A 17,909-nucleotide genomic window follows, 5' to 3' on the forward strand; every position below is an offset into this window, starting at 1 on the left:
GGCACGTGGGCTCAGTAGTTGTGGTGCAAGGGCTTAGTTGCTCCGCAGCATGTGGGATCTTCCCCGGCCAGGGCTCAAACCCGTGTCCCCTGCATTGGCAGGCAGATTCTCAACCACTGCGCCACCAGGGAAGCCCGGCAGGCGGATTCTTAACCACTGCAACACCAGGGAAGCCCAGAATTGGGGTATCTTAAGAATAAAAAGGACGACGATCATTTTACAATATATACATATACTGAATCATATCATGCACCTGAAACTAATATGTTATATGACTCTATCTCAACTTTTAAAAAGCGGAAAAAAATAAATACAATGATATATATTGACAAAAAAAAAAAAAGGAATAGAAAGGAGGGACTAATGGATGTATCAGGTATATACTTATTTGGGAACCAAATGAGTAAGTGAGCCAGGCAGGAGACTGAGAACTTTAAGTGGCTTCAAAACATGGTGAAATTTGGGGAGAGTGTTGTGTGGGGAGAAGGGGAATTGTTACGGTGGGTTTCAGGGCTGAGGCAGTGGGGGGCCCTCAGGATATGTGGACCAGCTGAAGAAGTGGTATCAGGGTGAGAATTGGCAGGGGCATCAGGACCTGATGAAGGTGAGGCGAAGAGGGTGTGTTTTGGAGGTGGGGAGGGGTACCGAGGACCCGGAGTGGCCTGAAAGTTTGGGACGGGGAGGTGAGGGTGGGGAACCGAGGAGTGGAGTGGCCAGGTCCTCTGGGCTGGTGAGGGCCAGGCTGGCCGGTGGGGACCAGTCGGCTGGGGTCTATGGGCAGGTCCGGGAGGGGGTCTCTGCGCTGCCAAAAGCCAAGGGGCCTGAGAGCCGGAGTCTGAGCATTGAGGGGTCTCGGGGACCTCGGGGCTAAGGAAGGGGGCGCTACCGATGGAGTCTGGGCCGTGGGGGTCTCCGAGAGGCGAGGTGTCCAGATCCCTGGGGTCCGAGGGGGCCTCCGGGGGCCCCGAGCGGAGCGGAGGAGGGCCTCCAGGGTCTCTAAGAAAGGCCGGGGCACCTGGGTCTGAGGGCCGACGGCGTCTCGGGGTCCCGGCTCTACGGGCGCGGGCGCGGGCGCGGCGCCGGCGTCCCAGCCAGACCGCCGGCCTTGGCGCCGCCCCGCCTGACATCAGTTCCTGCCGCCGCCGCCGCCGCCGCGCACAGCCCGCAGCCTCTTTCCCCGCCGGCCGCGCTCCGGAGCCGCCGGGCCGCGGCGGAGCGAGGGGCCGGGCGAGGCGAGGGCCGGGCGGCGGGCGCCGGGCCCCGCGGCCGGCACGACGGAGCCCCCGTACGGCCGGCGGCAGCGGTTGCTGGCGGCCCCGGGGCCCCGGCGCGGGAAGCGGCGGCGGCGGGGCGGTGGCGGCGGCGGCGCCATGGAGCCGCGGGAGGTGAAGGACCGGATCCTGGAGAACATCTCTCTGTCGGTGAAGAAGGTGAGCGCGGCCTGCCCTCCCCGGCCCGGGCCCCGAGGCCAACCCGGCCCGCCCTGTCCAGGCCCCCGACCCCATCCAGCGCCCCCTTCTTCCCCCGGGTCGCTCGCGCGGGCCGGGGTCCCTCCTGTCACCGGGGCTCGGGACACCGCCCTTACCCTCCGCGACCCCGAGGACGAGGAGCCGCCGGGAGCCCCGGGATTTTGGAGGGGAAGCCCGGCGGCTCACGTGAGCGCCGCTGCCTCCGAGCTATTTTTAAAAAACAAAGTTGAGGTCAGCATCCTGGGAGCTTCTACAAGCCAGGCCCAGGGGCCCTGAGTCACTTAGAGGGGCCGCCACCCGCCAGGACCCCCCACTCCGGGGGTAGCAGCAGAAAAGCTCTGGGAGGGCCCCACCTGCAGCGCATCTCTGGGCGGCATCGCTGCATCCTCGATCTCCCCTGTGTTTGCATCTCAGGAGTGGCAGTCTGGGTGAAAGCCCGTGATAAGCAGCTTCCAGTCTTCCCAGTTCTGGGTGACACTGCCTCTGGTCTTGGGAAGTTCCTTGAAAAATCTTGCCTAAGGATGGCAGTTTTGAAGAGGCTTATTTCAGAGCTTTGATTGAGAACCTAAAGTACCTTGCATTTTGGACAGTGACCTGTGGAACTTGGTGACACTACGGTGTATGGGGCTCCCTGCAGTAGAGATCAATGTCCCAATTCCAGGTAGAGAAAAAATATGACCTATTAAGGGCATGTAACTATATGTGAAGGAGTCAGCTTATCTGAGGAAGGGTCCCAGGTAAGGGGCAAAAGGTAGAATTCATATTCACTTAAAACCAAACCAGAATTGATAATCATTTGAGGAATATTGTTGGAATGTTTTCCTAATTTGAATTCCTAGTTCACCCGATAGTCTCAGAAACTATGAGATGGTGGTAGACGCAGGGATGACTTGATGGGTAGGAGGAGGCTTATCAGATTGGTTAAATTACTTCAACAGACCAAAATGAAGAGAATTCATTAAATCAACCCTTATATTTGCTTTTTTTAAATATTTATTTATTTATTTTTATAATTATTTATTTTGGCTGCGCCGGGTTCCAGTTGCGGCACGCAGGATCTTCCTTGCAGCATGTGGACTCCTTAGTTGCGGCATGAACTCTTAGTTGCGGCATGCATGCGGGATCTAGTACCCAACCAGGGATCGAACCCGAGCCCCCCCTGCAATGGAAGCGTGGAGTTCTACCCACCGGACCACCAGGGAAGTCCCAAATCAACCCTTGTATTTAAATAACCGTGTTTTCCCCCCACTTAAATTCCTCAAAAGCAACATAGGCAAGCAATCTTACCTTTCATAAAGATCAGTGTGGCATAAAAAGAAAAGTAGATTCAAAATGTGCTCTTACTAAAAGGTTCCTCTAAAAGTACAACTAAAAGCAACATTGCAAACATCCAACGAAAGTTTTATTTAGTTTTCCTGAGCTTTGCTAATGCAATGGGGTATTATTTTTGCTTACTCAAGGAGTGTAGGATGAGCAAATAATTTGTTTAAAAGCAATCCAGGGATTTCCCTGGTGGTGCAGTGGTTAAGAATCTGCCTGCCAATGCAGGGGACGTGGGTTCGAGCCCTGGTCTGGGAAGATCCCACATGCCAGGGAGCAACCAAGCCCGTGCGCCATAACTACTGAGCCTGAGATCTAGAGGCTGTGAGCCACAACTGCTGAGCCCTCATGCCACAACTACTGAAGCCCACACGCCTAGAGCCTGTGCTCCTCAACAAGAGAAGCCACTGCAACGAGAAGCCCACGCACCACAACGAAGAGTAGCCCCCGCTCGCCACAACTAGAGAAAGCCCGTGCACAGCAACAAAGACCGAACGCAGCCAAAAAAAAATAGATAAATAAATAAATTTTTTAAATAAATAAATAAATAAATAAATAAGCAATCCATCTTTGGTAATGGAAGACAAAGGAAGACTGCTGTCCTTTCTAATCTAATCTGGGCTGGTTATGGCTTCACGTAGGCCTCGTGTTTTATCTATAGATTTCCAACTTATAAATAAATGGGGAAAGTCCGGGTAGAAAGGGGGTGGACATGTGTGTAAGCACGAATCTTTTGAGGGCAGCGATCCACTCTGTGAACCAGCCTGCCATTTATGAAGGAGTTGGGTGTGCTTGACAAGATGCTTATCATTGGATGCGTTTGGACAAGGAAGGGTGCATCAGAAGGTATGTCGCACACTAGAAACTGGAAACCCATCCGCGGGTGAATCGCAACAAGAGGCGTGACTAGCGTCGTGGATAAGAACATGGGTTCTGGAGTCTGGTGGCCTGGGCAGAATCCCTGCCCTGCCAATGAATAACCCTGTAACCTTGGGTAGGTTCCTTACCCTCTCCATGCCTCAGTTTTCTCATCTGTAAAGCAGGGATGTTGTGAAGATTTGATGAGAGTATGTATGCACAGTGTTTAGCGTGGTGCTTAGCCCAGTCTTAATAAGCTGTCTTAGTCTCTCTGGGCTGCTGTAACAGACCACGATAGACTGGGTGGCTTGTAAACAACATACATTTATTTGTCACAGTTCTGGAGGCTGGTAGCCTGAAAACACTGAGTCCCAGCATGGTCGGGTTCTGGTGAGGGCTGTGTTTCGGGCTGAGTTGCAGACTGTTGACTTCTCCCCGTGTCCTCACATGTGGGGGTGGAGGGAGGGAGCTCTCCTGGGTCTCTTTTATAAGAGAATTAATCCCATTCATTAGGGCTCCACCCTCATGACATAATCACCTCCCAAAGGCCCCACCTCCTAACACCATCGCACTGGGGGTTAGGATTTCAACATATGAACTTGTGGGGGGGACACAACCATTCAGGCTATAGCATAAGTGGTCGCTTTTTCTGTTTGTTTGTGGTAGAGCCAGTTCCTCCCTTTCACGAGGTCTGAAGATGGCTAACAACCTTACCACCTAGACATTGCTAAATACCATTGGGCCTTGTTACCCACTTCCTTTGTATGTTGCGTTTCAGAGAACTATTTTATGGTTCTGGCGTATGAAGGGCATTTGGTTTTCTGAGTCAGAGTATCTGCTTCTAATAGGAATTGGCTCAGCTACAGCAGTAGGCTTTGAGGGCTAGCCATCTTGGGGTTGGATTTGACCTTGAACACCAATCCCTCCTAAATTTGTTATATGGCACCTTGAGAGTTGCTTCGCCTTTTTCGTCCATCCTACTGCTAGTAAAATGGTCTAACCGATCCTTTTATGAGGATGTTGCATGAAGAAAATGAGGTGTAATTTCTGCAAAAAAAAAGATCCATGTGTATTAGCTAATGTTTGCAAAGGGTATTTGAGAACTTTTTATTGAAATAGAATATATCTACAGAAAATAGCATATACGTACACTCCTAAATGTAGAGCTGAGTGAGTTCTCACAAAGTGAGCACATCCACATATCCAGCACCTAGAGCAAGAAGCAGACACAGCCATCATCCCAGAAACTACACCCCCAAGTGCAACCACTGTTCCTAAGCAGCGTTGTTGAGTTCAGCTATTTTCACACCTAGATTTTGTGATGCTGAACATGTCCTGTAACACCAGTGCAGTAGCTGATCCAGGGAACCCGTGTTCTGATATGAAGGCAGGATTCCTGGGGGTTAGAGAGAATTGGAGAGTTTAATAGTTAGCACAGTTAAATGATAATGAAAACAGTGAAAGGCAAGTGCCATATGAAACATCCCAGATGCAGACAATAAAGCTTGTGGTTGCCGATTTGTTAATAGCTAAAGAGAGACGTCCAAGTCAAAGAGTGTTGGCATTTTGAATTGGCATGTGGTTCTACTAAATAGCATCTTCTCCAGGGGAGGGGAGGCAGTGGTTTTCATGAGAGTTTTGTTTTGTTTTGTTTCTGAGGAGCGTGTCTGTTGCATATGCTTGCAGTCTGAGCAAAGGCTCTGTGCAGTGGAAGGCAGCCTCTGCCCTCCAACAGTTCATATATTGGTTGGAGGGAGGATTTAAAAAGTCACCAAGGCAAAGAGAAGCCTCAGAGAAGGTAAGCTTAACTGAGTCTTGACAAACTGGTAGAATTCAGAGACAGAGAAGAAGTGGGCATTTAAGATAGAAAGTAGTGGGCATTCAACATCCCCAAGGCAGTGGGGACGTCCAGGTGGCCTTCTGAGGACAGTGAGGAGACAGACCAGTCTCAGCAGTGTGGAGGGTTCTCCTCGATATGGCTGGAAGGTGCTTTCCATGGAAGCTGCCCAGCACAGTGGATACAAATGCAGGTTACAAACGCAGGATACAAATACAAGTACACAGACCTCGATTTGGGTTTGAACTTTGGGTTTGTCACTGACCATGTTGACCCTGGCAAATCACTGGACCTCAATTAGCCTCAGCAGTCAGAACCTACTCATAGTTGTAATGAGAATGAAATTACAGGAGATGACACACTCAGAGCACTGAGTACAAGATCTCACGCATAACAAGGCCTGAATAAGGTATTAGCTACCACTAGCACTTGCAAGTGTCTGTGTGAACCCTGCCATTTTCTCTTGTGCAGTTTTCAAAGTCTTACACTACACTTCTCTGTTTCTTCAAGCTCGTGGTTTGTCAAGACTTTTTCTTCAAAGACCAGATGGTGAATATTTTCAGCCCATGTGGTCTTCGTTGAAACTATTCAGTCCTGCCCTTGTAGCTCACAAGCAACCACAGACAATCCATAGATGTAGCTGGATTTGGCCCGGAGCGACTTTGTATTTGTGCACAAAAATGTCCTCCCCAGGGTAGGCTAGGGATCGCTTTCAGAGAAGCTGGTGTGATGGCCAGTCCCATAGTTAACGAAATCTCTATTGTCACTGGGTTTTTGCACTATGTCAGGCTTGTGGAATGAATACGGACACTCGTAAATACCACTGGATGTGTGTCCATGTATCCTGTCTTTCAAAAACATTTACTGATCACCTTCCTTCTGTCCTCACTGTCCTAGGCCCTAAAAGGGTAGAAGTGAGCAAGGCAGATAAGATCTCTGGAGTGGATATTTCCAGTAGGAGTGAAACTGTGCACCTCAGATTGGGACTTGAACCCAGCCCAAACCCAGATTGGGACTTGAACCTACGAGGCTGGGACTTGAACCTACGAGGCTGGGACTTGAACCTACGAGGCTGGGACTTGAACCTGGCCAAAACCCACAGTCTTCCAAGTGAGATCACACACCTGGTTTCAGGACTTAATGAAGCTCAGGTTCTCGATGTCTCATCACAGAAAGAATTCAGTGAGAGACAAAGTGATGGTAAGAAGTGGATTTATTTAGAGAGACACACACTCCACAGACAGAGCGTGGGCCATCTCAGAAGGTGAGAAAGGCACCAGGGTATGGGGGTTGTCGGTTTTTATAGGAGTGGGTCATTTCATAGGCTAATGAGTGGAGGGAGTATTCCAGCTATTTTAGGAAGGGGCGGGGATTTCCAGGAATTGGGCTACCGCCCACTTTTTGATCCTTACTGTTGGTCTTGGAACTGTCATGGCCCCTGTGGGTGTGTCATTTAGCGTGCTGATGTAAAGCATATACTGAGGTTCTGGGTCTAGTGGGCCATCTTGGACCCATTTGGTTCTAATCAGTTTACGTCATGTCCTCGGGCTATGTTATTCTTTCAAAGGTTGTGCCCTGCCTCCTCCCCTCCTGTTTCAGGAGGAGAAAGTGATAAGTTAGCAGACAAACCGATACAAAGACCTTCAGATTGTGATGTGTCCTGAAGGCCTCAGTAAGGAAAAGGTGGTGAGCTGGCAGAGGATCTGCTGCAGAGGGGGGTGGCCAGAGAAGACTTGCCAAAGAGGTGACATTGCTTCCAGCAAGGGACACTGGCTAGGATGAGAGAGTGAGACATTAGTCTAGGAAGACGAGGAGTTGTTTTAAAAAATACGCAAATAGCTCAGAAGTGTATAAAAGGAAAAGTAAGCGACCCCACTTCTCTGTCTCCTCAGCCCCAATTTGGATCCCCTTAAACAGGGTGAATAGATGTATATTGGTAAGGTAACCCTCCTTGAGAGAATGTTCCTAGGTCGGGACCACCTTCTCTCACCGAGGACAACCCAGGTCCCCAGCGCCCTCAGTCTGGGCGGGTTGCCCCACCGGGGTGGGCTCTGAGGGGCCTTCTATTTCTGGCCAGGCATACCCTGCGTTGAGCGGGGGTCTCCCGATCGGGGTCTGCTGACGCTGGTCTAAGAGCTGTTCAACCTCGCCTGGAAGTGCAGCTGAAACGGCTGGGTCCGGTGGTGGGCTTTTTGCCCCCATTTTTCCACTCCACCAGAGAGGTTAGATCTGCCAGTACATTAAAAATGAGCTAAGGCAGCTCTTTCCCAGAGAGGGCCTGGTAGTTAGATCTGTGTGGGAATTACACTCATCATTTGATTTCAGTCAATAGTTTTGTTCTCTTGGCTTCATGGAAAAACTCTTCAGAGTTTTAAAATCTTAAGCGTTCTGAAAACCCCTGATGACCTGAGTCACCCGGGCAAAGAGCTTGATAAAATAATAAATATCCACACACACATGTTATAAACAGAAGTGCTAAGGGCTCCGCCTCCCCTGCCCGAGTCCTGAGGTTGGCAGGAGCTGTCTCTCTGCTCCTCTCCTCTCTCACATCACAGAGGCTACCTAGAGAGGGATGTGAGGGGCCTGAGGGCCCCCAAGCGGGAACCACTTAGGTGTGCCCCTGACCCCCCGAGTGACCCCACCCAGGCCCAGCATGAGACGCTGGTGGAGAACTGGTCACTGGTTTTTCTGAGCCCTGCCTGAGGTTTCCTGTGGTTCTCCTTTTGCAAGATGCTTCTCTGATGTTAGGGCTCTGTTGGAAGGCTGGTGACATTGTGGTCCTTTCCACCCCATCAGAGGACACCCCGGGCCCTCTCTTTCTCCGTGCCTTGGCTCTAGCATTAGGCTCAGCCACCTCGAAGGACCCCGTTTGATGACTGGAGGCCAGGCAGAAACAGGTCTGCATCAGGCAGCGGCAGCTCCGTTCAGTCGGGGTGGGCCCCAGCCGTCTGTGTAATCACAGTGGACACAGGGAGTGTCGGAGGGAGCAGCGGCGATTCCTGCGGGTCCCCCTCAAAACTCATCCACCTGGAGCCCATTGGGAAAAGAAATTTCCCGGCAAAACTGAAAGGCTGCTGATGGCTGACAGAAACGTCAGGCCTAAAAACTAATGCTGAATGAGGGTGGAGTGGTCAAGATGTTTCCACGTGGCAAGAAAGGAGCTGGTATTCTGGGTGCGAGCATTGTGGGAGGAGAAAGCTGGCGTTTGTAGGTGCTGGGGGGGGGGCTCTGGGTGGGTCGTTCTCCCCCCCTCGAGTCTTCAGTGCTCATCTCTGGCATCAGGATTTGCCACCATGGCAAGGAGAGTGTGGTGCCACTGAGGCTGGCAGTGCCCTTATGTCCAAGGAAAGCAACGGGGCTTTTCCCCCTTGGATAAAAAGCTCTCCCAGGTGACCTCAATGCTGATGGAGCAGGGACCCCCCCCCCCCCCACGGTACAAGGTGAAGTGAGCGACCCTGGGCCCAGAGCTCTCCTCCCTGGGGCTGGTTTGGGTGACCGTTCCTTTCCAGCCCTGTCCTCCTCCTCACTGCTGCTTGCTTGATGTCTGGATGTCCTAGAACTTCCATTTGAGGCAGGAGAATAAGGACAGTTTCTGGGAGAGTCCATTTGGCTGGAGCTGAGAGTTTAGGTCATTGATCTGTTGGTTGGTATGACCACCTAGGGTGCCAAGAGCACCTCCTCTGTCTTTCTAGCAAAGCAACTGGTTCTGCCACAGAGACATTCTCCCATCTTACGTATTTGTAATTCATCTTTATTCCTTTTGCTCCTAAGTAGTCACAAACATTATAGAAATGTATAAGGAAGAAAGTGGTCCTTTCCTATAATCGCCCCTTGTCCCCGGCTATCTGTACTTAAGAGTTAGAACTAAAAGAGTCTAAGAAACCCAGTAACATGTAAGAGCAAGGGAAGGACTAATGTAGACTTGAAATCCACACTTAATTCAAAGTAGTCAACTTCTGTTCACACTTCACCCTAAGTTCTTTATTTTTGGTGTTACAGACTACTGAGGCGTGAAACGTCCAGACACGCTAACAGGAAGGGGAGTGATCATAGAAGAATCCTTACACGCAACGCACTCAGCACCTGCTGTTCACACGCACTTCTGCAGTCAGGCTCACAACAGACTTGCAGGATGGGTCATGACCCCAGTTTAATACATGAGGGAAGTGAGGTTTAGAAACGTAACTCGCCCAAGATTCTAACCCTCATAAGGGGCAGATCTGGGTTTGAACCATGTTTCTCGCTCTTGCTCTTTCCATTTCTCTGAGCCTTTTCCATCTCCATCATGTCTGTCTGGAAATTATAACAGATAATCCATCCCCGCAGGTCAGTCTTGTGGGCCAGTCCGCTATAAAACCACCCGTTCATTTAACAAGTGGGTGCCTGTGTTGTGCCGGGCACCCTTCCAGTCACTAGGAATCAGCAGTGAACAGAGCCCACCAAGCCCCTGCCCCCTCGGGGCTGACACTCTAGAAGGCGAGACCAGCGCTAAACAAATCACAGCGGATGGGGCGTGTGCCCTGCCCCAGGCCCTCCCACATGCCCTTCAGGAACCTATCCATGGTGCTCTCGGCACACTCCCTGACCCTGTATTTACACCTTCAGCTTCTAAAGTCTCTGACTGTCTCACACAGGCCTGGGAGGAGGCAAGGGTGTCCTTTCAACCTAAGTCGTGATTTAGACAGTGACTGGATGGCCATTTTCCTCAGCAACGGTATGGTTGTCTGGGTGGGGGAGGTACTCATGAGGTCACGTTGCAGGTACGGCGGAGGAAGAGGGAAGTGAAAGATGAACACAGAGCCAGTGGAGGCTCCCAGGCTTTGGAAGACTGAGTAAAATGAGGCTTTGAAAAACTCCCTCCCTCCTGCCCGCTGGTGCTACACACAGCACTGAATGTAGCGCTCAGAAAACAGAGCAGCGTTCCTGCCAGCTTCTGCTTCCTTCGCAGCGGTACAAGGATGGAGTAGAATCCTGCCTGCGGCGTGTTCTTTCAGGCCATTGGTTGGCTTCTAGGTCTCTGGTGTTTGCCCAGGGACCTCTCGGGAGGGCCTCTTACATTTTTCCTCTCCACTCTGAAAGGACCCCTTGGTCCCTCCATCAGAGGTCAACCCTGTGCTGAGTTCAGAGGCAGAACAATCGTAGTACCTCGGGGCTGGGACACTCCCCTGCCAGGAAGGAGGAGCATTTAACTGCTTTTGGAAACCATGTTCTGTCAGATTACCCAGTTACCAAGAGATCTGTGCCCAACTAGGCTAGTCCCCTCCTGCTGTCATTGTTCCAACACTCCAAAGAAAGCGCAAAAAATGAAATCCATGGATAATCCAAGTACCTGCTTTTTTTTTTTTTTCTTTTGGCCGTGCCACGCGCGCCTTGTGGGATCCTAGTTCCCTGACCAGGGTTTGAACCCGGGTCCCCTGCAATGGAAGCTCGGAGTCCCAACCACTGGACCGCCAGGGAATTCCCAAGTACCTGCTCTTTTCAGCTTTTCCCCTGTATATCTTTCAACAGAGCTGCCAGTAAAGCAGAGAGCCTGCCAACTCCAGCAAAGAGGCTAGTGAGCAGTGATTTGGGAGGTGGGAAAGAAAGCTGTATAATTGGGTGTATTTAGTGGCAAATGAATGGTTAAGAAGCATTGATTTCACCCAACTTGCTTCAGGAACGGTGCAGGTCCATGGTAAACAAACAGCACACCCTTTAGGGCAACCCTACATGTGGTGGTGCCAGTCAGTCCCAGGATGCCACCAGTCTGGGCACAAGCCTTTCCCGGATGGGGGCATTGGCTGCAGGACTATGTTTTTCATGCCCACCGAGAAACCAGGCCCGTCGTTTCTGAATGGCAGGATCTCTGACTGGTTCTTGTGCAGAGGTGATGGCTGGGTTCTCTAGTTCTATAATCTACTATAGTTGATTGTCGTTGGGAATGAGCTATTTTCCAGGCTAAGGTAGGGTGGGATCTCAGGTGAGGGATTTTAAAATGAGGAGAATGAGTCAGAAACATTGCGGTTGCCTGGAGTTGGTGGAGCATTGGACACCCAGTGGGCCTTAGCTTCTGTGGACATTCTCATGTTGTCTAGGAAGGAAGTGGCTGGAACCTTCCCGACATCGCCCCCCTAAACTCCCAGCTCCCATTCGATAGAGCCCTGGGAGTGGCCCAAGACCCCTACTGCTCTGTCCTCCTCAGTAAGACGCTGGGATGAGCACTTTTCAGATGGTCACAGCAGGTGCCCCTGACATTCACTTTATCCCCAGGGAGGATGGAAGCAGACAGAAGGGGCTCCAGGAACAGCTACCTCTGTGGTATCTGAGCACACCGGGCCAAGACGCTGCAGTAAAGCACAAGGACCACTGGACAAAGCCAGGAGGTGCAGGAAGTGCCTTCACTTCCCTGGGCCCCAGCCTCCCAGACCCACGAGATGAGGGTTCTGGCTAAGTGATTATGTTTCTGATTTTCAGTGCATTCAGTGGTTAAAGCTCCATTCACTGAGAGCCTCTCCCTTGCTCACTCTAACTGCCCCCCACACCCTCCTGAATGAGAGGCTCCAGGAGAGGAAGACAGTAAGAGGCCCTCCAGAGAGGTCCCTGCGTAAACACCAGAGACCTGGAAGCCAAGCAACAGCCTGAAAAAACACGCCACACACAGGATTCTACTCCATCCTCGTACCACTGGTGATTTCTAAGGGCTCTTATGCCCTTAGATTCTGAAATTCTTCATCCTGGCCAGCGCCCAGCCTTGTCTTCGATTCCAACGGAGAGTCTTTCCAGAAATGCTGTCGACAGTAGCCTTCCTTTCCTTGGATCATGTAAAGCAGGCATTATTGCTCTTTTTTTAAATTAATTAATTAATTTATTTATTTTTGGCTGCGTTGGGTCTTTGTTGCTACGTGCAGGCTTTCTCTAGTTGCGGCGAGCGGGGGCTGCTCTTCGTTGTGGTGTGTGGGCTTCTCATTGCGGTGGCTTCTCTTGTTGCAGAGCATGGTCTCTAGGCGTGCGGGCTTCAGTAGTTGTGGCACGCAGGCTCAGTAGTTGTGGCGCACGGGCTTAGTTGCTCCATGGCATGTGGGATCTTCCCGGACCAGGGCTCGAACCCGCGTCGCCTGCATTGGCAGGCGGATTCTTAACCACTGCACCACCAGGGAATTCCCGGCATTATTGTTTTTAAGAAGCTTTGCTAAGATTTAAAAGAGTCCAGGCTGCCTGCCTTAGTATTTATTTATTTGTTTACATTTATTTCTGAGAGGACGGCTGATGAGCACTGGCCTTCTCTTCAGATCCATGAGAGTCTGTGTCTGAAGCCAGTGCGAACTACTGGTGCGGGATCAGGGTGGGGACGTTGATTCGGCGGCCGCACCAGCCCTTCTTTAGCCGTGTCTGCCATGGACGAGCCCTCATGGGGTCCCTCTCCCTGGGGGCGTCCAGGCATCAAGGTTTGGAACCATCCTAACCCCAAAAGTAATAAATGGTATCACACAGCTTGACCCCTGCCTGTCCTCGGAGGGTCTGCCTCAGCAAGAAGAGCAAGCGTCCGCGAGGCCCGCAGGTGCAGCTTGACCCAGCAGGGACCCCCTGGTGGCTAGAATTCCGAAGGCAAGGCCGGCAGAGGCCTCCCACTTCCCGCAGGCCTTGTCCCTCGCCCGTGCCGCACCCCAGCTGCAGCCGGTGAGAGGCAGCCCGGGGACGAGGTGTCCGAGTGGGTCCTGCAGCTCAGGGTGGCTCCGAGTTTGAGTTGAGCTCGTGTAACCGGGGCCATCATTGGTTTAATTTGTAAAAGAGGTGCTCTGAGGTCGGCTGGCGGTCCACCTCTCTCCAGCTGGGGTCTTTTCTGCTTTTGGATTTCTACTTCCTAGGCCTGCACTGGGGAGACTGTTCTAAATACTCTGTCGTCTAAATACATCTGGTCTCCGTGGAGCCAGTAGAGTGGCTGCTGTTACCTGGCGACCTCCTCCCTGAGCAGTGGGAGAGTCTCCCATGTTCAAGGTCGGTGTCCTCTGCGTCCTGAGCAGGGATGGAGCGGGCCCAGCAGTGAGCCCCATGGTGGTTGGGCGGCTCACACGGGCATGTCGACAGCCTGGGTCTGTCCAGCCTCACAGACTCTCCTGCCTTTGTTGGGGTCAGGGATGTTTCTCCTGCTCTGTAAACCTAGGCGTGCGGACCCCCCCCCCTGCCGCCCCCCTCCCCCCCCAGTGCAGGCTGTGAGCAGAGCGAGATTTCAGGTCCCCGGCTGTTTGCTGAGCAGCATCACGGCCTCTTTGGTCTCAGCTGACCAGGGAGAAGGAAAGGAGGGCACCTGGAACCAGCTCCTTTTCCCTTGGCCATTTTTAATCTTTCACAGCTGCCGTGGAGTTACCTATTAGGGACCAATTCTGGAAGGATTTCTTGGTACCGACCACAGAACTAGAAATTGTTTCATGGTTATGCATCCATGAGAGAGACAAGACCGAGAGGGCCCGGCTGTGGCAGCTCCGAGCGGAGAGTGGGACTAACCCTAATTAAAATGCCCTGAGTCAGGCATTTCTTGGCTTGCGGAAGCGCACCACCCCCATGTCCCTGCAACCACGGGGTCTGGCACAGTCTCGTGATGGCCAGTCTTCCCAGAGGGCTCAGCAGGGAGCACCGGCCTCCTGGCCGTGAGAGTCTGGGGTGAGCTGAACCCAGCTCTTCCTGGCCTGGGTGCCCAAGTGCACCCAGAGAACTGGGAACAGGGAGAGAAGAGCAGCTTAGCCGGTCCGGGTGTGGCCTGGGAGCATGACTTGGAGACGAGGCCTGGGTTCAAGGACTCTCAGGAAACCATGGCTTTAAAAACAATTTTTTTTTTAATAAATTTATTTCTTTATTTTTGGCTGCGTTGGGTCTTCGTTACTGCGCGCAGGTTTTCTCTAGTTGCGGCGAGCGGGGGCTACTCTTCGTTGAGGTGCGTGGGCGTCTCATTGCGGTGGCCTTCAGGAGTTGTGGCTTATGTGCTCTAGAGCGCAGGCTCAGTAGTTGTGGCTCACAGGCTCTAGAGTGCAGGCTCAGTAGTTGTGGCTCGTGGGCTTAGTTGCTCCATGGCATGTGGGATCTTCCCAGACCAGGGCTCAAACCCGTGTCCCCTGCATCGACAGGCAGATTCTTAACCACTGCACCACCAGGGAAGCCCTGCCTTGCTTATTTTAAAATTTTCCTCGCATGAGAATTTTTTCATCCTCCCACCATCAAGCTCACCAGCCCACCTGGGCTCCCATCTGTGGCCACCCCTCCCCTGGGCAGTGGATCCCACCCCGTCTTTCCTGTTCAAGGACTTGGCTCCTTTACTCCACCCCCATTTTCCTGCCACCTTTTTGGCAAAGCTGGTAAAAGGGGTTTTCTGTATTGCTGTCTTCTCTTTTTTCCTTCCTTCCTTCTCCTCTTCTTTTCTCTCTTCTAACCAAATTGAATAATAATTTTTACCCCGTGTCATCAAACATCTCCCGTTTTCAAGTTCCAATTGCCTCATCAATGTCAGTTTACAAATACCTCATTTGCTTGAAACAGGATCCAAAAAAGCTCTGACTCTCCCTGGCGGACTCCTCCCAGGCTTTCTTCCCTACCTCTTCACCCCGATTGCTTTTCATCAAGGTTCCCGGCCCCTCCCTTTATGTGGGAGCGTGACCCGATGGACTGATCATTCCCTCCCTCTGCAGACTGTCTTCATGTAGCTTCTGGAGCACACACTGTCCGGATTGTCCACCTGCCTTGCTGCCTGTGCCTTCTCAGTCTAAAGCAGTGATCCTCAGCCCTGGCTGGGCATTAGAATTATCTGGGGAGTGTTACTAAGAAATGCTGGTTCCTGGGCCCCACCACCGGAGTTTCTGCTCTGGTTGATCTGGAGAGGCGCCTGGGCCATTGTTCTTTTCCTCCAGTCCCCCAAGTGGCCCTGTTGTGCAGACTCGGGGAGGACCCCTGGTCTGACACTGCAGCGCCCTGGCTTAGTGCTCAGATGCTCCTCTCTCTGCATTCCTAAGATGATCTCATCCAATTCCACAACTTCAAATACCATCCAAAGGCTGATGGCGCTGACCTCTCTCTGAACTCCAGACCCATTTATACAACTGTCTCCTTGACATCTCCACTTAGATACCTGATAGATGTTTCAAACTTAACCATGGCCGGCGCAGAACTCCACCTGATCTGGAAATGGCACTGCCATTCAGTTGCTCAGACCAAAAACCTTAGAATCATCCTTGGCAGCTTCCTTTCTCTCCTTCCCCACATCTAATCCATCAGCAAGTCCCTGGGGCACCACCTGCAGAGTAGCTCTTAAATCTAACCCTTTTTTGCTTCCACCGCTACAGCCAGCTCCAAGCCTCCATTATCCATCCGCACTGGTGATAGCCTCCCAGCCAGTCTCTCGGCCTCCACCTTGGCCTTCCAGAGTCCGTATATACACCACACATATGCTAGAGTGGCCTCATAACATACATACTGGATCATATTACATCCCTGTTTTCAGTAACTTCCAATAACTTCCCATCAAACTAGCAATGAAATGCCAAGTCTTTTACCACAGCCTGTACAGCTGCACATGATGTGGCCCTTGGCTGTTCTCTGAGCTCGTATCACTCACATCCTTGCCACACCAGTCTCCTTACGGTTGCCCCCTGCCCCAGGACCTTTGCACATGCTGTCCTAACTAGAATACTCTTCCCCTAGTTATCTCAGTAGTCATTTCCTCAGTGAGATCTTCTCTGACCCCATATTTATAACAGACCCTTGATCCCTGCTTTGTTTTTTTATAGCATTATTAATCCCTGGCACTATATTATATATTTGCATACGATTTACATTTTACAAGGGCAGGGACTTCTGTATAAGAATAGCAGCTGGTGTATACATAGCGGGTGCTCAGTAAATCTTTGTGGAAATATATGAATCTTCAAGGCTCGAGCCTCCTCTTCTGGCCACTGCTGAACTGAGCATTGGACAAGAGACATCTCCTGGCCCAGCCTGTGACAGGTGTGCATTCCTTGTCACCTCTGCTTAAGGCTCTAGACCAGAGGTTGGCAAACTTTCTGTAAAGGGCCAGATAGTAAATATTTTAGGCTCTGCAGGCCATACAGCCTCTGTCTCGTCTACTCAGTTCTGCCATCACAGTGCAAAAGCAGCTGTAGATAATAAAAACAAATGGGTGTGGCTGTGTTTTAATAAAACTTTATTTACAAAAATAGGAGGCGGACCCACTGGCCATAGTTTGCTGACCCCTGCTCTAGATCCCTACTAATTCTGAAATTTTCAGCCTTTTCCCCAAATTTTCATGGGCATAAAGAAAACACTCAAAACCACTTGGCAGTCTGATCAGGAGGATGAATTTCTTCCCAGAAGTGAGGAAAGCTCCTCCTGGAGCAACTGTGGCTGATTTAACCAAACAGTACACTTCGTCTCTGCTGGGAAGAGGCCAACGTGGGGCAAAAGGATGGAGAGAGCAGGCAAGCTTTCTTCTTAAAGGAGCCGCACCAGCCTTTCTCCTCCATCCATCTTCCAAGAAGCAGAGCTGCAGAAGACACGGGTCTCATGTGCACCATGGGCTTTTTAGTTCCTGTGACTTAATAAAGAGGGGACTGCGTTTCACTTTCTTGGGTTCTCCTACAACATATTAGAACAGCATATTAGAACAACACTTTATATACGTCATTCACTCGGGGATCTTGAAGCCAGGTTGGATGAAAAGACCTGGCTTTAAAATCTGCCTCTGCCACTTATTAGCTCTGTGACCTACTTTATGGTGTTGCTGTGATGATTAAGTTAAGAAGTGTTTGTGAAGTACGTCATCACAGCTGCTAACATTTATGAAGTGTTTCCAAGGCATCGTGCTGTTTGATAAACAGCTAAGGTATTATCTGAACCCTCACACAACCTATAGGGCTGTAGAGCAGGAAACTGAGTTTAGAGAGGTTAAGTAACTTGCCCAAGGCCACACAGTGAGTGAGTAGCAGAGCCCACATTCAAATCCAAGTTGTCTGCCGCCTTCCTAGTGCACGTAACAAGCACTCAATAAATGACGGCTCTAATTACAGCCAGTGGTAGCTCCACCGGCAAGTATTGTGTGTAACTGAAGAGTAACTTGGAATAAAATTTGGCAATTGTGCTTCCAGGCAGCATTGTGTCCATTATCCTCATTTCATTGATTCGCTTGCTCAGGGGCCCTCAAATGAGGCCTCGATGTTTGCTCTCCTCCCACTTTCAGAGCCTGTGACCTTCCTGGTGCCGTGAGTGGCTCCTCGCAGCTGCCTCTCCATGGCGGGGGAAGAAGACTTCAGCTGTGCATCTTTATGTGGTGCTTTCTGACCAGCTCCCAGAGTGTGAGCTCAGGCTGTTGACAGAGCTCCTGAAATTCTTCCGTCACTGACTCAGAGACAGTCCCTTTCGCCTTCCTGCTCCTCTCAAGAACTGTGCTGGGTTGTCACATTGATTGA

General features: G+C 51.3%; 1 protein-coding gene across 2 annotated transcripts in view; it reads left to right on the forward strand.

Annotated features, from left to right (window-relative positions):
• Window positions 1-1,300: 1,300 nt before the first annotated feature.
• Window positions 1,301-17,909, forward strand: part of PLEKHM2 (pleckstrin homology and RUN domain containing M2) — a 38,609-nt gene continuing 22,000 nt past the window's right edge. Inside the window, exon 1 of one of the 2 annotated variants that reach the window (XM_059914055.1) lies at window positions 1,301-1,430. In XM_059914055.1, coding sequence (XP_059770038.1) covers window positions 1,371-1,430 — 60 coding nt within the window. In that variant the 5' untranslated portion in view covers window positions 1,301-1,370. The remainder of the gene's footprint in view (window positions 1,431-17,909) is intronic. The other variant, XM_059914063.1, reaches the window with a different exon arrangement.

This window comes from Balaenoptera ricei, chromosome 1 (assembly GCF_028023285.1).
Source record: "Balaenoptera ricei isolate mBalRic1 chromosome 1, mBalRic1.hap2, whole genome shotgun sequence".
Taxonomy (NCBI): domain Eukaryota; kingdom Metazoa; phylum Chordata; class Mammalia; order Artiodactyla; family Balaenopteridae; genus Balaenoptera; species Balaenoptera ricei.